The following is a 24,105-nucleotide window of genomic DNA, read 5'->3' as shown; positions in this document are numbered from 1 at the left end:
AAAGAAAACTCCCCTGGGATGGGGAATTAATAGACGATGATGAGGCCTGTTTATTGTCAAGGTTTAAACAATGATGCGAGGAACTCTCTCACTTACAAGAAATCGAAATACCAAGGTATTATTTTGACAATGAACCTCAAAATCAAGAACCTAAAATAGAATTACATGGCTTCACAGATGCGAGTAAGCGTGCGTATGCAGCAGTAGTTTACCTAAGAAGCGAGTACCCTAACGGAATAGTGACCACGACACTAGTAGCATCAAAAACAAAGGTAGACCCTTTGGGGGAATTTTCCCTACCCCGCTTAGAATTAATGGGTGCATTGTTGGGAGCCAGACTCATAACGAGTTTGAGAGAAACGTTTGGATATACAATAGAATCAGTCCACTTGTGGACGGACTCCACCATAGTTTTACACTGGTTACGTGGATCGGCTGCAAAATGGAAACCCTTTGTTTCCAATAGAGTAAGAGATATTCAAAAATTAGTAAATCAAGCTTCTTGGCAACACATTTCTGGGAAAGAGAACCCGGCAGACTTGCCAACTAGAGGTAAGACACTTTTAGAATTAAAAAATAGTGAAATTTGGTGGCACGGGCCTCCTTGGCTTAGAACCCCCACGATCCCAGAACAAATTAATTTAAAAGAATTAGAAGTAGATAAATGGGAAATTGAGAAGGAATTGCGCTCCAAAAATGAATATGCGATTTTGGTTATGGCCACGGGCAAAACCCCTGTAGAACCCTTGTTAAACTTAGAAAAATATAGTTCCACGGGCTTGGTTTGGAGAATCACCGCGTGGGCACAGAGATTCGTAACCAATTTGAGATCAAAGAACAAATTAAAAGGTCCACTATCGACAGAAGAAATTATAAATGCCGAAAAATATTGGGTTAAAATAGCCCAAAGAGAAAGCTACCCAGAAGAAGTTCATTGTTTAGGAACAAGGGAAGAATTTCCCAAGCAATCAAGCTTAATTTCACTAAGCCCCTGTTGGATGAAAATGGTCTTATGTGTGTTGGCGGAAGAATAGATGCGGCTAACCTTAGCTACAGGGTACGGCATCCCTGGATATTGGCAGCAAAACACAGATTGACAGAGCTCTTTATAGAATCAAATCATGTAAGACTAAAACACGCGGGAGTTAACGAAACGCTCACGGAGCTTCGCGAACAGTATTGGATAACAAAGGTGCGACCACAATTGAAGAAAATAATCCATAGGTGCCCAAGGTGTAAAATTTTTAGTGCGCGAGCTTCATGGGCCCCGATGGCCCCCTTGCCCGATGCAAGGATAAATCCTTCCCCGCCTTTCCCTGTCTGCGGAATAGATTTCGCGGGACCCCTGTACACGAAGCTAGGGGGAAAGTGTTACATAGCGCTATACACGTGTGCCGTGACCAGAGCGGTCCACCTAGAACTGGTCTCGGATTTATCAACTGATAAATTTTTATTATCTTTCCGTCGGTTCATAGCGCGTCGCGGAATTGTGAAAATAATCTACAGTGACAATGCAAAAACTTTCAAAAGAGCAGAATTAGACTTAAATACGTTGTTAAACAACTTGCGTCACCCAGAAGTCGCGAAATTTTGTTGCTCCTTAAAAATTTCGTGGAAATATATCGCGGACCGAGCAGCATGGTGGGGCGGGTTTTGGGAGCGGATGGTTAGATCCGTGAAAGCAGCTCTGAAGAAAACCCTAGGCCAAGCCCGTCTCACTTATGAAGAATTAGAAACCCTCTTGATAGAGGTAGAAGCCACGGTTAATTCCCGACCATTAAGTTTTGTGTCACAAGAAGCCGGAGAACCAGCTCCGCTGACTCCAGCCCATTTTTTGGTGGGTCAACGTTTGACCGCACTACCGTCGCGAGTGTATTCGGATAATGAACAGATGTCTTCTACACAACGCGTCAAGTTAACCAAGCGATTGAAGTATAGACAGTCATTACTAGACAAATTCTGGTTACGGTGGAAGAATGACTATTTGTTAGAACTACGTTCCGCGCATCACCGACCCAGTTGGGCTCAGTCCAAGGAGCTCAAAGCTAATGATGTTGTGCTAATTGAAGAAAACAGAAAACCGCGTATAATGTGGAAAATTGCCGTGATAGAAGAAACAATGAAAGGCAGAGACGGTATCGTAAGATCCTGCATGTTACGCCTTTCCGATGGAACGCGTTTAAGGCGCCCCATTCAATTTTTATACCATCTCGAACTATAAGTGTTGAACCTCGAGGTTCAACGCGCGGGAGGTTGTTAAAACTCCATTTGAACATTAATGAACATTAAATTTAAGCATACTCTTTTAATTATTTAAATTTTAATTATGTAAATTTTGTATAATATTCAATGCGCGCATATTTTGTTATTTTTCAATGTTTACCATTTTAGAGTATTTTTTCCCACTTTATCATTCCCTTTTTTTGTTATTGTAAATTTGAAGAAAAAAATAAGATGTTTTGGTAAGATTAAAATAGAAAACGCGAAAGTGGCCCACGCCCCTTAGCTCAAAAATATCATGACGGTCCAGAAAATCCCCCAGAAACTAGAAAAAACAGATACTACGTCATGGAAAATAAATAGCAAACAGAAAAAGTAAAAAACATGTTTACCCCAAAAAGGGACAAACAATGTAGTAGAAAAATAAAATCAGAAAGAGAAAGTTTTACAAAGAAAATAAGCAGTTGAGCACTTGATGCCAAGCAGTAAAGGTCCCGTTAGAAATTTTAGCCCCTATAGAAACTAGGGTAATACAGTCAGAGAAATTTAGTCCCTGTTGCAACCAGGGTATTAGCTAATTAAAAGGAATACAAGTAAGAGTAAATAAAGGATAATTCTGTGTTTATTAAAATAAGTCGTATTCATTTACACTAACTTTAACTACGTAACCCCACGTATCGGGTCAAGTGTTTTTTAAATAAAACAAAATAAGAGATAGGAGTGTTTCAGTCCGCTCCTATCTGGACAGTTAAGTCTCTCCCAGAGCCGTTTTGGATTAAAACTCAACACGGCTTTACCACATTTTGTTGTTGTCAAGAGCAACATGTACAGTGACATTCCTAACTTCTACTTAGTTTTTACTAGGCGAATAGTTTTGAATATTGTTCTATTTTTCGCATATGTACTTTGGGCATCAAACTGAAACTAAAAATATTACTAGACACAACCAGAAGAGCAGTATACCCAATGAGATAGAATATATATATAAACGTAGAGTCACAACGTGGGATCTCGAGATCTACGATTCGCGATACACTTTTTGTTGAGCATGAATCTTTATCAAATACTGGTGGCGCCACCTATTAATCACTTGAAGAACTTTTTCATTACCGTCTGCTGTCAAAATAGTTTTTTAAACGTGTTAAATAAAATAAGCAAGTTAAATAATAAAAACTCTAGTCCTTTTCAATCTAATAAATAGATGAAATAAAAATCATAACGATGTTTCTGATTGAAAATAAGCGAGTAAAAGTTGTAATTAGTTCCGCTAGAGGCTCACAGGTGGCGCTGTCATGTTTTGATAAACTTGCTTGATAAAAACAATGTGTATCGCGGTAAGCCGATTTGAATTGGAACTCTATCTATCTCATTGAGTATACCGCGCTTTTCTAAATGGGAAACAAGTCGATATTCGTGTTCAAATCCCACAAAATAGATGGGAACAATGAGGGATAGAAGTAATTTTAGAAGCAGAAATTGAGAACAGAGTAATCTGTGCGCTCTTCAAAGTCCCGGGACTGGGGAGGGGGGTCTGAAAGAAGAGGCGGGTCATAGAGACAGAGGTAAAATGGAATAACGTAATTTTTCACGTCCCCGTCAGAAACGTCATCAAAACGTATAAGTGAGCCAACACGATAATTTAAAATATTTGTTACGTGTTGGACGGAGGGGCTCTATACTGGGCTGTGAGTCGAACTGAAGTAAATACTAACCGTTCTTCATTCTTGCTTCTAAAATTACATCAATCCCTAGAACAACTGAATTTTTCTGTTGGATAATATTTTTGCAAAAAAGAGAAAAAGGATTTTAATATACAATATTTTTGAAACAGCACAAAATTAATCTAACCTAACCCTTCTGATCTGATCTTAACGTAAACGTCACCAATAAAATGTCTATCTGGAGTAAACGTAAAAGTCTAATGTTAATCTAACGTAAAATTTACTTTCCGGATACCGTTGTATAATTACTACCTCTCAACATTACGCGACCTTCAATATTAGAATACTTAACAATTTGAATTGGTTCCAAGAGGATTATGGGTAATTACAATTTAATTACAATAACGGATTGGGATATAGAGGAGAGGGGGGCGGAAAGTTAACGTTGTAAAATTTTGAAATGGTTTCGAACACAGGGTGGTAAGGTATGCATTGCTATTACTAGATAGCGGAGTTCTATATCAACTCGTCAGTTTCAAATGCTTTTCGTTAGTTTCTACTATTATTTATTAACTCAGCTACCCCGCGTTGCCCTTGGTTTATTAAGGGATCAGTTTCTTGCCTTTGAAGCCAATAGACACTTATTTGCCACCCGTATGAAATATTTTCATGATCAAAGTTTTTACAGGAATTTAATTCAATAAAACAATGCTTGATTAGGGGTTATTCATAAAAATAATACCGGTGTAGATTCTGACGTCCTCAACAGACTTAATGTTTAGCGGTTTTTGAACATAACTTTGAGGAGCTCAACCAAATCATTTCCAAAACCTTCTTCTAGTTTAATTGACATCAACCGTCCAGTTTGGTCAAATCCGGTAACAAATTTTGACTTTGATCAATCATACAAACAAACCGTTTTCTCAAATATAGGCCTACATAAGTGTAGTTTGAAAACTCAATGTTTCAACGACTTGTTATAGATTGAATATGCGTAAATACTACGTAATTTGGACTCCCAACATTGAATATGCGTAAATACTACGTAATTTGGACTCCCAACGTGGACTAAAGTTGCTGACTAAATATACGATACACCAGTAGGCGAAACTAAGCGCCCAGGTGAAATCTGAGTGGTGAGTTTAAAACTTCTATTCTCTATGTTCTGTCTCAATCACAAGGTTCTGACCTCGAAAGACCCCCAAGCGGAACGCCTTATTTTTTATAAGATAATTAATTCTTAGTGATTTTTAAAAAGTGAATTGAGCTTTATTTAGGTACATGCAATAAAAAAACTTTTAACTTGATAGGGTCTCATTTTCAGGAATTTCTTTAGGCATAAATAAAGATATTTAACTAAATGTGTATTTTTTACTTATGTACCGAGAAAGCCATGTCCATGTGGTCGTAATTTTTATCCGTGAGGTCAAATCCTGGGCCAAATGGAGCGCATTGTTTTAACGATATATTCAGAAGATCTTCCCAATATTTCGATTTCTTAAGGAAACAAATCACCGAAAACTTTAACCTGAAATATTTTAAGATATTCATATTTTGAAATTCTCGTAACCTGTAAAAGTTCTTGAAAAATATTTAGTAATATCGGTTCCAATCCGTATTCGTCATAAAATGAGCAGCACCATTAAACAGCTTAATAGTTCATCTTTTAAGGATTTTTGGACAATGAGGATATACCAATTAACAACAATTCTCAATTTCAAGCTTTAAATTAAACGGGGGCATGCGAACTAATAACGATAGCAAGAGGAACATCAAATTAGTTTTTCATCAAATATTCGGTTAATACTCCACTCCTATTATTGTTTGAAGGAATAATCTGCCGAATTATACAGAATTTTACGCAAAATAATTAAACCTACAGGGGCGTGTAATTAAGTTTGGTTTGAATTACGCGCATCAGCTACTACTGGCTAATTCTCTCATTAGGGACTCGAAAACTAAACATAAACTGTGCCTTGAAAAAGGGATGGAGATTCCATGGAAATTTAAAAAACCAGAACACTTTCTATTTCCCAGACGTTGCGGGTATCTTCCCATTGCACAGAGTTCCATTAGACCGAATCCCGTCAATGTTTTAATGAATTTATGTCAACGGCGGGTTTGGTATTTACAATTCAAACGACGCAATTTGTCGAAATAAGCGACCCCAAAAATGCTATGTAGTTTAATTTCTAATAATGTCGTTTTTCAATGAAAGCGTTTTAAATACATTTTTACTGCCTTGGAAACGCCACACTTCGGTTAAGTTAGGTTAGTTATATTTTATAAATCACTTAGCATGTTTCGCCTATTCCAAAATATTGATGTTTTTCTTCATTGACTTCTCAAATAATATGCATTTTCCAAAATAAATCTGTTAGGTTAGGTTTGGCAAGAAGACGTCTCTTCCTCTTTGGAAGTATATTAAAGTGCGGGTTTTTCGGTGCAATGGGATTATCCCATTGGACCGAATCTTAATCTGCCAAAGTACGGGTTTTTCGGCCGAATGGGATTGGGTTCGGTTGATTGGGATTCGGCGCAATGCGACTGAAGCTACGTTGCGGATGCATTGTGCTTTAAGTTAAATACGAGACCTCATACTAACTTAAAAACATCTCAGTTTTTCCAGCATTCCTCCTTCAAGTTTATTTTTTCAAATACCTCATTCAAGTTCATTGAGAACAAACCGGCTTTAATTACCATTTTAGAGATGGGTGTACCTGATTCAACAATGTTAGTTATTTCAAGGTACGCCTTGAACACGTTTTTTGACAATAAAGCTTTACTCTAAAGTGTTACATTCCCTTCGTGTGAGAAATTTATTGATCCGTCCACGTAGGGATAGATATTTGAAATATTCACTTAAATGGTGATGCTTATTTCAATAACATACAGATCAAGTCGAAAACAATCACAAATATAACTATAGAAAAATTATAAGGTAATTTCAATTTCCCATGAAAGACATATCTCTCTTCCTTTTAAAAGGTCATATAAAAATAATCCCGAAGATTAAAAGGCTTCTAAAATAGCTACAACACAACAGAGATCAATCTAAGAGGGAAAATTCTGGAACATGTCCTCCTAAGTACAAATTCAACTAAAGTGTTTGTCTCATATACCACGCTTTAATTCAATATCTAGCCTTACTACCACGCTTCAATTGAATATTTAGCCTTACTACCACATTTCAATTAAATATTTAGCCTTACTACCACGCTTCAATTCAATGCATAACTTTACTACAAAGCTTCATTTCAATATTTAGCCTTACTACCACGCTTTAATTAAATACATCATCTTACTGCCACGCTTCAATTAAATACATAACCTTACTACCAGGCTTCAATTAAATACGTCACCTTATTATAGCTTCATTTCAATACTTCACCTTTAACCATCTTAACTCAAAAATCAAATAAAATGTTTCGATTAATCTTTAAATTAATAACAAAATACCTTAAATTAACATTATAAAGATAATTCTAGCCCTTTAAACTTAAACCTATCCCTTTAAAATAAACCGAAGAAATTCTTTCGTACAAAAGATGAGGAACTAGCCCATCAATGTTGACACAGAACTTTCAAGAACTATCCTATACCCCTTTATCCACAGTGCAAAATGAAATACCTAGCAACGAAAATATTTTCCAAGAACCCAGAGAAATGTCTCGCTTATTTAGACCCCAAGCAACAAGACCTGGAGTCACTATCCTGGTACCTGGCCCGAGAAACTTCTAGAACATTTTTTTAACCCTTAAACTGACCAATCCGTATTTGGTCCCAAAACAAAAAGTTTTGCCTATTCGCTGTTACCATGTATCCGCCCGGCTACGTCATAAATATGGTCCACTATTCGCCAAACCAAAGTCAATCAACAAACGTCAATTGTCCCAGAAATCCTTGCGAGAAACTAGAAGTTATATATTAGAAGTCCCTCCTGTCCCACCCTCAGTCGATACCTGAACTTATTAACGAAATCCTGTCGGCTCATCCTTAAGAAATCCTTAGAAGTACGGAGATTTTATTTCAAATCGAAACCTTTATTTTTATTCGATACTTTTATTTTATTCATTTGAATCCTTAATTTTTCGGAAGATAGTCGGAGATTTTATTTTATTCATTTTGATACCTTTATTTTTCATCAATTTGAATCCTGAATTTTTCGGAAGAGAATCGGAGATTTTATTTTATTCATTTTGATACCTTTATTTTTAATCAATTTGAATCCTTAATTTTTCGGAGAAACTCGAGAGACATTTTTTTTAACCCCTAAGTTGAAGAAGAGAAGGAGCACGAGTGCGCAAAATATTAAAAAAAATAAGAAAATAATTAACCCTTGAATCGAGAAGAAGGAGAAAGAACCCTTAAGAAGAATATGGAAGAGGAGCAACTTGTCGTAAGAAATTAAAAACTATTTGATAGACTGGCTTGAAACTATGGTTAAAGATCTTAGATTATGGTTGACGGATTGATTCAATTTTAAAAAATCTTAATTTCTATTTTTGAACATTATTATTTTAGTGCATAACTGCACAATTTTAACCTAAACACCCCTAAAATTTAAATTTGAAACTTAAAGGAGACATTCCATAGAGGTTATAAGTTTGATTTTTTTGGTTTAATTTTTTATTTTTACCCCTCTAAAAGTTCGTGAAAATTTATGAACAAGATTGAATATTATGTTGAATATTAAAAATTGGATTAGAATCTATTTTGACTCTCAATTGACACATACCATCAAACGCGGTCACTTTCGATTCGAAATTTTATGAACCCCTCGTTCCCGTTAAAAGGCCTTAACTCTCCACAACTGACTGAATTCTAACATCTTGTCTAGCGTTAGCGAGGTTGAATCATAAGTGAAAAGAGGTAGGTGTTTGTCTTTCATCTTCACCCCTCTAGTAAGACGTCGAACACCTCACCCCACCCCCATAAACAACAAATGAAAAAGGCAGGTAAAGGCTTATACACCTTATTATAGCTTCAATTCAATATTTAGCCTTACTACCACGCTTCAATTCAATAATTAGCCTTACTACTACGCTTCAATTGAATATTTAGCCTTACGATCACGCTTCAATTCAATATTAAGCTTTACTACCATGCTTCAATTCAATATTAATCCTTACTACCAGGCTTCAATTCAATACATAACTTTACTACCACGCTTCAATTCAATACTTAACCTTACTACCACAAATCAATTCAAAATTAAACTTCACTACCAGGCTTCACTTCAAAATTAAACCTCACTACCAGGCTTCAATTCAATACATAACTTTACTACCACGCTTCAATTCAATACATAACCTTACTACCAGGCTTGTGGGCTTTACTGGAGTGGATAAGAGTACTTTCAAGCTCCTACAGCCCACGGAAACCACTCCAACCGCTGCAGCTGAGTCTGCGGCAGTGGACGGGACCAGCGAGCTGGGGGCTCTTATATACTGCAGAGCTCGCTGGTGTCGCCATGGACTAAGCAATACTGAAGGACGGATGGCAGGGGGAGATAGTTGAAAAATACTTGTTAATTCGCCTTCTAGCGGCAGATAGTATTAAACCAGATAGTGGGGGGCATATGGGGGAATCAACGATCTAAAGAGGAAAGCAGCTAACGTCTTACTTTGTCTAGATGGCGCTAGCTTTTTCCGGTATTTGACTCAGTATTTTTTATAATCCCCCGCTTAACGTTGGTTGTTTAGTCGCTTAGTGTAGGGCTCTATGGGCTGCTATCGGTCCTTCAGTATTGCTTAGTCCACGGTGTCGCTTTAGACACAGAGGGAGAGGGAGGGGCTCACTCCGAAGCATTATCTTCAATGGATGAGTCCACCCTACTGGAAGAATCGGATGCGACCCTTCGGGGTCCAGACGATGAGTGTTCTAGTGATTCTGACGGGATATTGGGACTGGGAGCTTGCCTGTCAGGGAGAGAGGTGCTACTGGCTCTCTCGGGACTGATGAGGTGTTGCCAGGTCCCTTTTAAACCCCTCTCTTAAGGAACATGGGGACGCTACGTGCGATTCAAATCAATCTGCACCATAGTAAGGCGGCCTCCGCATTACTCTGTAGGAGATTCGTAATAGATTGTCTTGATGTAGCCCTCATACAAGAACCGTGGATTTGCTATGGCAAAATCCTCGGTCTCGACACAGCGGGGCGGCTCTTCTATGACCGTACTGCTGTTAGACCTAGGGCGTGTATTCTGGTCCGGAAAGATCTCTGCTGTATCTCTCTACCGCTATACGGTGCTCAGGATACGGCGGCCTTGAAATTGGTACTAGCTCTGGACGGGCCGAGATGACGTTCACGGCTGCCTCTGCTTACTTAGCCCACGATGCGGACTCTCTTCCGACATTAGAGGTGACCAATTTGGTCGATCAATGTTAGAAGAGAGGGAATAAACTTTTCATTGGCTGCTCATCACGTCACGTGGGGCAGTTCTCTGACTGCAACAGGAGAGATGATCATCTACTGGAAAATCCAGTTGGTTCTAAACTCTTATTTTCTTAATCAAAACAATGAACCTACTTTTGTTACTTCTAACAGAAGCGAGGTCATTGACCTTACGTTAGCCACGGAAAACCTTGCGTCTTCGGTGTCTAATTGGCAAGTATCTAATGAGCCGTCTCTGTCGGATCATAGGCATATTTTCTTTACTGCCGCGACTACACTCTAAGAAATGGAAGTGTTAAAAAGGTGTTAAAACGGTGTAAACACCGTAAAAACACCCAAAAGAGTGTTTTATTAGCTTGAGTTTTTAGAGGCCAATTTAAAGTGTAAATTCGGTGTAAAATAACACTATTAAAACACCGTTCGAAATTAAACATGAAAAATTATAATACTGCTGGTTTCTTAAATAAGATCTTTCATTTATTTTTCATTAATGTTTTAATATTAAAGTCAATACAAACAGTAAAATATTATTGAAAAACGTACTTGTTAAACCTTTTTTAAAGATGATATTCATGAAAGAAAACAGTTTTATCCTTTAAATAAAATTAACAAAGAAATTGGTAATCTGGCGGTGTTGTACCTTCATAAAACTATGCTAAACGTGTTAGGCGACACTCTTACAGGTGTTAAGCGATACTCTTAAAAACCGAGACTAGGTTAGATACTGGCCTCACAGTAGGGCCAGCTTGAGAAGCCAAAGTGGGTGACTTGCTTTTGTGACATGTTTTATCAATATTTTTAGAAAAATTAGAGTACTAAATGAATTTTTTTTTGTAAAATCTGTAGTGCAAATTAGATTAAACGCGTTTCTGGTGCTCGAAAAACTCTTAGTGAAAAGAGATTATTAAATTTAACAAGAACGTCTATATCTACTGCTTGAATATTATAGCCTCCAAAACTAATTTAATACTCTATGCTTTTGTACGAATTGAAAACTTTCTGCCTTTTTCAGAAGTTTATAAACCCGTAAAAATGACTTTATACGCAACAACCCTCGCTTAAAAAGGTATAGTTCTGCATGTGAGAATTTTCCTCCCTATAGGTGATGAAGTTCTCTCAAGATGGAACCCTGCTATGAATATAGCATTAATTGCTAATAATACTGCGGAATGGCGGATAATCAAAATTTAATTAAACAGGAAAACCATACTCGATATTTGAGTTATGCCTCATGAGTGGTCAAAATGTAGCTACTATAGTGTTTTTTTACGTCATCGGTTTTGCTCTTAAGTCTAGGAAAAGTACTAGAATTTCTCCTACTATCCTACCAAAAAATCTCCCACTTTTAAAGGTGTTACGCGACACTCTTAAAGGTGTGAAGCGACACTCTGAAAGGTGCTATGCCGCACCCTTTAAGGAGTTGCACAACACTAATACGAGAGTAAAAATTCATTTTCCGTGCGATATAAGAGATAAAAAGGTGTTAAACTGCACCTCTGATGCACAATTTTATACTTATCTTTGCCACCAATTGCTCAAATAAGTGTTATAAGGGGTGTAAATGAACCCCTGTAACGGTGTCAAATTTGGACCCATATAAACTACTTTTAAAGGTGTTAAAGCACACCCCGTTTTCTTAGAGTGTAAGTGTGATTAAATCCCTTCAGGGGTGTAAATGTACACCTGTAACAGTGTCAAATTTGGACCCATATAAAGTACTTATAAAGGTGTTAAATCACACTCCAATTTCTTAGAGTGTACTTTTGTCCCGGTGGGGAAGGAGATACGCAATCCAAACGGACCAATTGGGCCGGCTATAGGAAAGACTTACTTCTGCGCTACGGGGATGGTCATACCCCTAAGCTAACATCACCTAAGGATCTTGAGAGGGCGGCTGGTGTCCTACAGTGCTCTATCATTGAGTCCTATCACCGAAACTGTCCACTTAAAACCGTAAACCGCTCGAGGCTTGTTCCTTGGTGGAATGCGGATCTTAGCCGGTTTCGTAATAAAGCCATACATACGGGAGACTGGGCTAGCTATATGCAGTCTCTTAATACCTACAACAGGGCCATTAGAGTTGCCAAGAGGGACTCTTGAACGACCTTCTGCGAGCAAGTCTCTAGTGTTCCGGCTACTGCAAAGGCCATGAAGATTCTCGCGCATGATAATACACATCAAATTGATACTATTAAGTTGCAAGAGGGTGTGTACACTAAGTCGGGGACTGAGACTCTGAAGCATATGCTGGGGGTCCATTTTCTTGACTCTACTTTAATCAAACCAACAAGACCTGACTCTTTCTTCCCTGATCCACACAGGGCGAAGAGGGAGGACTGGCTTGTAGCCAGGCAGGTTGTTACGATTCCTAGGCTTCGTTTTGCTGTCAATTGCTTTGAGCCCTACAAGTCTCCGGGACCCGATGGGGTCTTCCCCCTGCTTTTGCAGGCCGGCTTAGACTACATCATCTCTCCGTTAAGCAAGATCTATAGACTCTCGGTCTATCAAAAAGGCAAATCCACTGAGACGGCCCTTCACGGCCTCACGAATTGCCTGGATAGGGCATTCGAGTTTCAGGAAATTTCACTGGCCGTCTTCCTCGATATTAAGGGGGCCTTTAATAAGGTTCAGCTCGGTTATTACAGAAACTGTTAAGAGACTTGGTATCAGCGACACTCTTGGCCGTTGGATGAAGTCCATGCTTACCGACCGCGAGGTGATGGCGTCCCTCCTTGGGGACTCTCTGGGGGTGACGAACAGCATGGGCTGCCCTCAGGGTGGAGTTCTCTCCCCCTGTTGTGGAGCCTAGAGGTAGACGAGCTCTTGGGGTTGGTGGGGGGAGCTCCTGGGGGTGCTCAAGGGTGTAGGGGGCTACCGGTGCTTCGGGTATTCGGGCGATGTGGCAATAATAATTACCGGGGATTTCTCGGCTACTAACGCCACGCTTATGAGCTCTGCTTTCTCTAACGTGGAACAATGGTGCCGGGTGGTTAACCTCACTGTTAATCCTGGAAAAACTGCCCTTGTTCCTTTTACGAGGAAGAATACTAAAGACCTGTTCAATGATATCTCCTTTTTTGGTCAGATCCTGACAAAGTCCTCCGAGGTGAAATACCCAGGGGTGACTTTCGATTGCAGACTTATATGGAAGCCGCACCTTGATCGGTGCATCAAGAAGGCCAAAATGCTTTTCTGGAGAACCAGGAGCTCTGTCGTCAAGACTTGGGGCCTCAACCCCAAGGCTGTAGACTGGCTTTACACTGGGATCATTAGACCCATAATATGCTACGGAGCACTCCTCTCGTGGACGAGGGTCCGGCTCAAAACGGTGCAGGCTGACCTGCGCAAGCTTCAAAGGTTGGCCTGCATTGGTATCACGGGGGCCATGAGATCGACCCCGACTGCTTCCCTGGAGATACTCCTTGACACGCTTCCTCTTCATCTCTTCGTTGAGGAGGAGGCTGCCATGGTGGCCTTCAGGCTCTACAATAATGGCTGTTGGGTACCTTGACTTTGGGATCACAGCCATACTAAGCTCTTCCGGGAGTATGCTGCACTTGAGCCATCGCTGACGATGTTCTCTGACAAAACCGTTACCAGTTTTGATTTTACAAAGCCATTCAGCATCCACTTTCCCAGTCGGGCCGAGTGGACTAACCTGATGCCTCTTGGTACCGGGAGTGAAACTATTTGGTTCACCGATGGTTCTAAGGCTGATTCCGGCGCTAGTTTCGGCTACTACTGCCAAGCCACAAGGGTGGGTTTCTCAGAGAGTCTGGGCAGCTACGCAAGTGTGTTCCAGGCGGAAATTGCCGCGATCACTTATTTCGCGCAATACTGCATCAAGAAAGGGTATACCGGACGGACTGTGAGAATTTGCTCTGACAGTCAGGCCGCTTTGAAAGCGCTGATAACTTCTCAACTGGTGCGCAGCTGCCTTGATCTGCTTGTGCGACTGGCGTCCCGCAACAGGATCCAGTTGTACTGGGTGCCGGGGCATAGCGGACATCATGGCAATGAGCAAGCCGATAGGTTTGCTTAAAGGAGGGCGGGGGCCAAGTTCTTGGGACCAGCGCCGGTCGTCCCCATCCCCGACGGGTAAGCTAGAGGAAGCCTGCATGACAGTTTGACTGACATTCAAAATCAGCTCTGGTATAATATGGAGGGCCAAAGACTGACGAAACAGTTTGTCAATGGCCTCTGCAGGTCTCGGGGCTAGGGAACTTATTGCGCTCAGCGGATGGGATATTAAGCTTCTTTTGACCGGGCACTGTCGGCTAAATAGACTCCTCCATCTGATGGGCCTTGCTGACCACCCTCTCTGCCGGTCGTGTCGGGAGACAGATGAAACTCCCTCTCTCTGTGCGAGTGCGATTACTTCGCCTTACTCTGACTAGAACACTTTAATTCACATACTGTGGAGCCCTCGCGGGTCTCTTCCATAACGGTGGAACGAATTATACGTTACGCCGCGGCCACGGGTCTCTTCTAGGCATCAGTGCTAGGACGCGAGTCCCCCTCTCCCCCAAAACTTCTACAACAAGGCTTCAATTCAATACTTAACCTTACTACCACGCTTCAATTCAATACTTAACCTTACTACCACGCTTCAATTCAATACTTAACCTTACTACCACACTTCAATTCAATACGTAACCTTGCTACTGCACTTCATTTCAATGCTTACTTAACCTTACTACCGCAATTCTGTCTCTTTTTAGAACTAACGAACTAAAGAGTATCTCTTTGACACAATCTTTCTCCATACACATCCATTTTTATAACAAGAACGGCAATGTGGTGGACTCGTGACTCGGTGCAAAATGCAATGGGACAATAGTTGAATAAAACACTAATATTTAGTTTTGAAACGGAAAGTCTTAAAATAGTTCTCGTGCTCATTGACATATTGCTAATTAGACATACTTGTTATTATTGCATAAAGTAACTGCCGGGAATTCCACCTTTCCAGATCTATCTATAGCCACGCTCTGCAAAGTCGGATGTCGAAAGTAATCTGACATGAACTCGAAAATGTGATAAGCGCAACAGAACAAGAGCGCGATACCACACAACCCTTTAAAAATACTGGCAACATTAAACTTTTTAGAAGAAACCTTTGCCGTAACTTGGCTAAAATCTCTTATCCCATTTTTCCGCCTATTCGGCAAAACCATAATGATTTACGTTTTGTAGCTTTTGGCTTCCTCACTCGTTGACGGTTCTCATTAGATTGAAAAATGTCAAATGTATTTTAGGTCAAAATTTATTTCCGTATTCGAATGCTGTTTATCGGAACTCTTTGTTTATCCGAGTGTAGAGCGTGCAAAATTTCAAATGAGTTTTCACCCACCACCTTTATTTTAGGTCTCTATAATTAACTAGTATCATAAGATAATAATATATAGCTACCTGTATAAGTTTTGGTACTAAAAATGAAACGGAGACGAAACCGTCGCATAAGGGGTCCACGAAAAGCACGACGGGCCGGAGAAAAATGGCCGCGCCGGTAGAGACACTAGAAACTTCGTTCCTCGTACCATGAACCATTAATAGAAGGTCCGTGCTCGTACTAGTGTAGGCAGAAGTCTATAACCCATGAACTCCTGGTGTGAGGGTTAGCCTTGGTCATCAAAAACTAAAAGCTAGTTTTCGCGCCATCTATTGGTTTATTATGACAATTTTGACATGCACTTAATCACTTACAATTATCATAATAATAACTTCATGACCTTTAACGATATAATTTTAATGTAAAATTAGAATATTTTTATTCTTAATAGGTGGCATTAGAAACTTTTTACAAATTTCAATGGAAGGAAATGCGGTTTACATGGCTTGAATGGAGAGTTTCATACTTATAGGGAGCTACGTATTATTTTCTTAAGGTAGTATATGTCAAAATGTTCAATATCCCAATTTGTTTTCTGTACTTTCTCGTTACAATATACCAAATGAGTTTTCAACCACCGCCTTGGATTTCCTCATAATTATTAAAACAAGTTGGGAAACCAAAATTTTACTTCTCAGAGACTAGATGAGGACTAATGTACAATCTACCCACTTTATTACTTGAATATGCAACTATGATATTTATCCATAAGCAACTACTGCTATTTATTGATAAACAACCACTTCTATTTGTAATGGACTAGTGCATGGTTGGGATATTGGAAGCGAATTAGTACAGATTGGTGTTCTAGGCAAGATGGACGATATCATAAGAAAATATATATTTTTTTCTTATAACGATATCTAATAGATGGGAGAATCGAGCTATAACCTAGCCGATGAAGTGTTTGCTAATGATTAACCTAATGAATTACAAATTCCAGTCCGGAAATTGCGAAATTGTTAGCTGCAATTTGACAACTGCGAATGTCCAGTGTAATACTTCTCCGTAACATTATCGCCACTCGGAGAGGTAATACACATTGTCTAGAGTCATTTAGGTGCGTATCATGCATACCAAAACGTTTTATATAATAGTTTGTTTATCTCAACTCTCTAATTAAAATAGGCCTAATGAGATCGATTACCACCATTGTTTTCCATGCAATTATTAAATCCAGCACAATGCAAAGCCAAACTCAAATCTTCCGCAACTCTTAGTATTGGCTTGAATATAGAGACATGAAATTACGGTATTCATTAAAACAAGATGACCCAGTCATATTACACTTTTTACTGCCCTCTAGTGACAAGAATTAGTATTACTATATTCATTATAAGATGACCCCAGCCAGGGAGCACAAATCCAAAGGAGAGTCAAAGATAGAAGGGGGAAGGTACTTTATAACGGCCGGGCACCATGGCTCTTACGCGCACCTACCTCGCGCACAGCCGAGGAGTAAGACGCCACGTGATCCTTTGAGAGGGAAATTCAAAAAGGGTAAACCCGAAAATACGGTTACAGAGAGAGAGAGAGGGAATATGATTTTAGCGGGTAAAATTTCTAGGGATAAGTCTTTATCGGAAGAGTAATGAAAGTTTCGCCTCATCCTCTCTTACCACAGAAAACTCTAGAGCAATCCTTAAAAATGTCTAGAATTGTTTCTATAAAGTAAATGCCTTCAAAAAATCCGTTAAGGCTCTTTCAGACGATCCAACTTTTTGACTCAGCTTGATGGGTCAACTAGTTGGATCGTGTGAATAGACGTTGGATGAGTTGAGTCACCAAAAAAGTTGGCTAGGAAAAATTGGATCAGTGATCCAATTTTTTGCTGACTCAACTTTTTAAGTTCATTTCTCCAGCCAATCAAAATGAATTACAAAAAAAAGCCTTTTTCGCGGGTTATTTCGTAAGTGCCAAGGTAGAGGGCGCTTAAAAAGTTCCATTTGGCGGTAAAAGTTTAGTCTTGTGAAAAGGAAGGATTTACTACACTTTTCCCTTCAAAAGTTGGTCAAGTTGATACAACCTTTTGACCCATCGAGCTGAGTCAAAAAGTTGGATCGTCTGAAAGAGCCTTTAGACAGTTATTTATAATTAAATTTTGTTAAAAAGAAGAGAGGACTTATGGCAATAAAATACAAGTACTTTATTAGGTGTAAATTGCCTAATAAAAATACACTTGAGATGAGAGCTTTCGGCTCGAGAGCCTTCATCAGTCATACTAAAATCTAAAACGCGTGACACACACGAGGTAACCTCGGTTTTTTAAAAAATCATATCACGCCCTCTTTTGAACAAGATGCCTGTCGTCTATGACTCCCCAATATTTTGCTTCAGGCTGTGCTGAAGCAAAATATTGGGGAAGCGTATTACGCCGTTTAACGCGGAAATACACCTGGGATTACTTTTTATAGTTTCTATTTCAATATTAGAACGGATCAAAGGCATATCTCCCGAATTTACGGCATTAAAACCTCCAAAGAGGTAATACCGGGAGAATACGCCAGTGACTGATCCCTCGGAAGACGTTGCTCGCTTTTCGAGCGATGTTCGGGGCTCGCGATGTTCGCCTAGGCGCCTCGCTATCACGGCGATTCGATATTATGTACGTAGGTAACCTCGTATTTTAAGCTTAAGATGATACTGAGAATAAACTAAGGGGAGATTGGCGCGGCTCTAGAGACCGCGCGCGTTATCAGGGGTATCGTAAATTATGTACGTAGGGAACCTCGTATTTTTAGCTTAAGATGATGCTGAGAATAAACGAAGGAGAGATCTCTGGTCTAAACGCGCCAGATTTTACGGTAGACCGGGAGTCATTTATTACGTACGCGGGAACCTTGCGGACTGACGACGACAATGCTCTAAGCCTTTGCTTAACTGAATTTTCTACTTTGATTTAAATATTAATTTATCAAGCTAAGTATAATTTTTGTGATCTACTGTCTTGTGACACTTGAAGTTATAAACAGATTCCCGATTAGTAAAATCAATTGTCGGTAAGTGTATACAAATGGCCAATTGATTTAAGTTCCTATATAGAAATTAGTTCAAATAAAACGAAAATTATCAAATCTGAACTGAATTTCCTACTTAGATTTAAATATCAATTTTTCAAGCTAAATATAATTTTTGTAAACACTACGATTAATTGTATTATTTACTAAACATTGTGATTAATGTTTAGAGCTAGGCATTATCTATCCATTATCCACAAATTGGTGGATAACCGATTATTTATAAACAAAGTTGTGGATTATAATACGATTTAGCATGTGAGTTATGTGGATAATTTTCGAGTATGGATGAAGATAAAATAACTTGGATAATAGAGGGCTCTAAACATTGTAATTAATGTAACATTAGTAAATAAATCATTAATAATGATTTATTTACTAAAAATTGTTATTAAAGCTTTAGAGCCGAATATCAAATCCTAACTGAATCTCCTACTTAGATTTAAATATCAATTTTTCAAGCTAAGTATAAGCCCTGAAAATTTAATGACAAGTGTGTTACAATCGATTATATCCAAAAATGGTTAAAAATGTTCATAATTAATAGACCATTCCTGTAAGTACTTGTAGAGAAACAAACGTGCAGGGGCGGAGAGGTGTCTTCCGACTCGCTAAGAGGCAACGCCAGATGGAGCCACAGTTCACTAAACGCGGGAGGCTAGGCAAGTCTCTCTGCCTCTAGCGGTGCTTCTCAAAACACCTCTAGACCCTGTTAAGTTCTCTTCAGCCATGTCAATAATGGAATGGTCTATTAGTTTTATAAAAAAAATATTTTAGTACTTTCACTCCCTTTCAAGATTAAACGTATTGCTTAATCATCACGCTAAAAATCTTATAATTAAACAAAATTATAGTCCCTAAAGCCTAAAACACACCTATTTTGGGAAAGTTCAGAAGAACCCTTGTGTTTCTATCAAAAGCACTTTACAATTATGACATTGAAAATTAATTTTTATTAAAATAATTATCCACTCTTAAAGTTTGAATTCTTTTTAATATAATAAAATAGTTTGTAACACACCTCTCATTAAAATTTTAGGACATTTAAGTATAATTTTTGTGGTCTAAGTGAGACCATTTTTGTTCGTAATATTGCCGACGTCAATGCTCTAAGCCTTTGCTTAACTGAATTTTCTACTTTGATTTAAATATTAATTTTTCAAGCTAAGTATAATTTTTGTGGTCTAAGTGAGACTATTTTTGTTCGTAATATATTATTTTACTAATAGCTCCTTAGAAGATAGCGTCAAGTGAGGAATTTTAGCTTGACCATTGCAAGCAAAACTCTGAGGCCATTGCCATTCACTGAGCCGCTTCATCACATTATCTTATTACATTATCACATATAATTATAAGTTTAACCACGGATATCCTGTTGAGATTGTTTTAAAGTTCCTAACTCTCGACTTTGAAGTTATATACTGTCTAGTGACACTTGGAGTTCCGATTTAATGTTATAAACAGACTAGGATCGTTAGCCGATATCGTAAATTAACCGATGTCAATATCAAAGCTTAACTGAAGCACGGATACAAAACTCATTAATCTGAAATAAAAATATAATCTTTCATATTTAAAAAAATATTCAGGTAGTATTTATAAAATATTAATTAAAAGACGAAGTAATTGTCTAGATTAGTAAAATCCATTATCGGCAAGTGTACTCATACAAATGGCCATTTGATTAAAGTTCCTTTATATAAACTAGTTCAAAAGAAACGAAAATTATATTTATATTTCTCCTTTATTATCACAAAACGTTAACAATTCTATTTTGTAACAGAAAAACTTCGGGAATTATGCAAAGAAGCTGCCAATTTTGGTGTCAGAAAATAATAAAATTCATCTTCTTTTGAAACTTAACCTGAGAAATTTAAATTAAAGAATCGCTTGATATCTTTTCCAGTGGATAATTGTTTGATATTGATATTTTCGTTTCATTGATTTTAAATAAATTGGTATTGGCATCGGTTAATTTACGATATTGGCCAATTGATCATCACTAATAGTTTAAATAATTAAATTAAACGGTTCAAAGCCTTCAGGAAAAGCTTATAGTCTGTCAAACGAAAGAAGAGCCCCCTGAGAAATTTGTCCAAATTGGTGTCGCCACCATCGACCCCATAGTACTTTATCAACTTGTTTTGTTTTGTCAATAGTCGTCTGTAATATAGTCTGCTATAAACAGATAGGCTTAATCGCAATAGAACCAATAAATTTTGCTTTATATATTTAATATGTTTATGTTTCATGATTTTTTACGATCATCGAGTATTAAAAATTAAAAACCAAATTATAACGACAAGACACCAGTTTTATTCTACAGGGCCGGTAGGCCCTTGTAGATATGACTTGATACCGTTTTGTAACGTTAAAGTAATATTCACCCGCTTTTGCTAATTTCCTATGGAGATTAACATGGGTTTTTCGTGATTTTTCCCCACCGGTAACTTAAAAACTACAGCGAAGATACTTTTCGGAATTATCTTAAATTAACAATTAAGTATTCAGGGTGTGCTATCGGCCAGTTTGATCAAAACAATTAAGTCCAAGTATGTTAATTTTAGTTAATTACAGAAGTACGGCTTTGACCATCGTGATTGGACATAATAATCAGCTAGATCTCTTGGAAAACTCAGTGTTATTACGTATCTGTAGTGTGGTGGTTATCACGTCCGCTTCTCACGCGGAAGGTCCCAGGTTCGAGCCCTGGTAGATACATGTATTGACCATCGTGATTGGACATAAGAATTAGCTAGATCTCTTGGAAAGCTCAGTGTTATTACGTATCTGTAGTGCAGTGGTTATCACGTCCGCTTCACACGCGAAAGGTCCCAGGTTCAAACTCTGGTAGATACATGTTTTGACCATCGTGATTGGGCGCTTGAATTAGATAGATCTCCTGGAAAACTCAGTATTACCACGTATCTATGGTGTAGTGGTTATCACGTCCGCTTCACACACGGAAAGTCCCAGGTTCGAGCCCAGGTAGATACGTGTTTTAACCATCGTGATTGGACATAATAATTAGTCAGATCTCTTGGAAAATCTAGACTTACCACGTGTCTGTGGTGTAGTGGTTAAAATAAATATTTAACAATTATTTCACTTCACTTGGTTTAATAATGTGACATAGGTAGCATACGTTTTCCCTACTTTTAAAACCATTAAACTAAGTAATATTAGAAGTTCAACAGATTGTCAAAAAAGATGTTAAAAGCCACTGTAAATGGTGCTTAAATGCCTAATATGTCCTTAATACTTCCAAATAATATTAGTAAATGGCGTGAATTGATCATAGAAATGGGGTTAAAGTACACCCTAAATGATGTCTTTTTTGGCACTGGAAAAAACAGCATATATGGTGTTTGAATGCACCACTATATTTTAGAGTGCAAATGTATGACGGTAAAGCAAACATAATTATTCAAAATTTAATTACATTAAGACTGAAGTAACAGATATTATATAAAAACGTCTTGGTTTGGACCAAGGCCGAAAAAACAAACGATATGTGTGAGGTTTATCAATTGACTGAAGTTTCAGATATTGAAATTTTTTTCTAGTTATTTTTATCCACTCAATCCTTAATCAATATTTAATTCAATCAACTGATTTTACTGTTAATCGATCTAGTCCCTCTAAATTAAATGAAAAAATTACATATCTACGCTTTTTCAAGAACAATTAATTTTATGATAAAATGTTTTCGGAAAATGTAATTGTTCTTGAAAAAGCGTAGATATGTAATTTTTTCATTTAATTTAGAGGGACTAGATCGATTAACAGTAAAATCAGTTGATTGAATTAAATATTGATTAAGGACTGAGTGGATAAAAATAACTAGAAAAAATTTCAATATCTGAAACTTCAGTCAATTGATAAACCTCACACATATCGTTTGTTTTTTCGGCCTTGGTCCAAACCAAGACGTTTTTATATAATCTTTGTTGAACTTGCAATATATTTTAAGGACATAAAATTAAGTACTTGTCCATAAGTAGTTCAGCATCAAAGCGTCTTCAGTCCACGTCTTCATCAGAGTCTTCGCTGTCTTCTTGCATATTAATTTTAAGAGGTTGAATTGTGGTTTCGATGATGGGATCTTTTTCCCAATACTCAAGCATTATATTCTCGACGTGAATTTTATGAAATAATAAAGCGTCACAAGTCCAGAACCCTGAAGTACGAAATTGACGAGGTAGCTAAAAGTAGAGGTCACACGGTAGTGAGGATTCCACCGTACCATTGCCAGTTTAATCCGATTGAACTAATATGGGCACAAGTGAAGAACGACGTTGCGAAGCAGAATTCTGGTTTCAAACTCTCGACGGTCAAAGATGCAACATTGAGGGCCATTGAACGTGTGACACCAGAGAATTGGCGTAAGGCAATAAAGCACGTCGAGAATATAATGCATGAGTATTGGGAAAAAGATCCCATCATCGAAACCACAATTGAACCTCTTAAAATTAATATGGAAGAAGACAGCGAAGACTCTGATGAAAACGTGGACTGAAGACGCTTTGATGCTGAACTACTTATGGACAAGTACTTTAAGTTATGTCATTAAAATATATTGCAATGCTAGTTCAACAAAGATAAAACTGGTGTCTTGTCATTAATTTTGTTTTTTATTCTTTAATACTCGATGATCGTAAAAAATCATGAAACATAAACATATTAAATATATATAGCAAAATTTATTGGTTCTATTGCGATTAAGCCTATCTGTTTATAGCAGACTATATTACAGACGACTATTGACAAAACAAAACAAGTTGATAAAGTACTATGGGGTCGATGGTGGCGACACCAATTTGGACAAATTTCTCAGGGCTCTTCTTTCGTTTGACAGACTATAACTGCTTAATACAAAAGTCGGAAAACGTTCTAAAACTATCTTTAAAATGAAAATAGTATTCAAATTCATCAAAATTGAAGTTCTTAGTGATGGGGTTTATTAAGCGGGTTTTATGTGGCAATAAAACCCATGGGTTTGTTGGGCTCGGTTCTTTAATTGGAACCCTGGTAATAATACTCACTCTATCGATGACAATTTTCATGGACATATTTGAGTCGTAGCGAAGTCCGTTCTTCGTGTTTTTTTAATAAACAAAATAAACAACAACTAAACGAAATAGAACAAAATCTAGATACCGGGAACTGGAGTCCTTACAATATTAATATAATTCACCTTTCGAAATGGAGGTGTTTCTTCGCAATAATAGCGTTTTATCACGAGAGTTAGATTTGCTTTCGAACATTAGGATTTACAATAGTAATTTAAACGCCATTTATAACGACGCTAATGGCTCCATTTGGATACAATAGGAATCGATAGAAATGGGCACAACATCTCGACAATGAAACAATGGTTCTTAACTACAGCGCCGTTAAACATAATCACCTACTCACT

The 24,105-nt window shown here is 38.0% G+C and overlaps 1 protein-coding gene and 1 non-coding gene across 2 annotated transcripts; both read left to right on the top strand.

The window, feature by feature from the left end:
- Nucleotides 1-36: 36 nt before the first annotated feature.
- On the top strand, nt 37-13,788 carry LOC149713691 (uncharacterized). Its single transcript, XM_089844295.1, has 4 exons — nt 37-115; nt 310-1,014; nt 1,083-2,140; nt 13,519-13,788. The coding sequence occupies exons 1-4, from the start codon at nt 37-39 to the stop codon at nt 13,786-13,788; spliced, it is 2,112 nt and encodes a 703-aa protein (XP_089700421.1).
- A 7,546-nt stretch (nt 13,789-21,334) lies between these two features.
- Nucleotides 21,335-21,407, top strand: TRNAE-CUC (transfer RNA glutamic acid (anticodon CUC)). The gene has a single exon. It is a non-coding gene; the product is annotated as a tRNA-Glu (tRNA).
- Nucleotides 21,408-24,105: the final 2,698 nt, after the last annotated feature.

Source organism: Phalangium opilio, unplaced genomic scaffold (assembly GCF_054372755.1).
Source record: "Phalangium opilio isolate 3A_F unplaced genomic scaffold, DU_Popi_V2 ptg000009l_1, whole genome shotgun sequence".
Lineage (NCBI taxonomy): Eukaryota > Metazoa > Arthropoda > Arachnida > Opiliones > Phalangiidae > Phalangium > Phalangium opilio.
Note: the sequence above shows the minus strand (reverse complement) of the source record. Positions and strands in the feature narration are given on the sequence as shown.

What these genes read in the sequence shown, in the direction of transcription:
- LOC149713691 (XM_089844295.1), top strand. Translation starts at nt 37, where the DNA reads ATGATGAGGCCTGTTTATTGTCAAGGTTTAAACAATGATGCGAGGAAC. An exon ending in CAAGAAATCGAAATACCAAG is followed by an intron (nt 116 to 309) that starts GTATTATTTTGA and finishes TACCCCGCTTAG; the next exon opens with AATTAATGGGTGCATTGTTG. An exon ending in TTGGATGAAAATGGTCTTAT is followed by an intron (nt 1,015 to 1,082) that starts GTGTGTTGGCGG and finishes GGATATTGGCAG; the next exon opens with CAAAACACAGATTGACAGAG.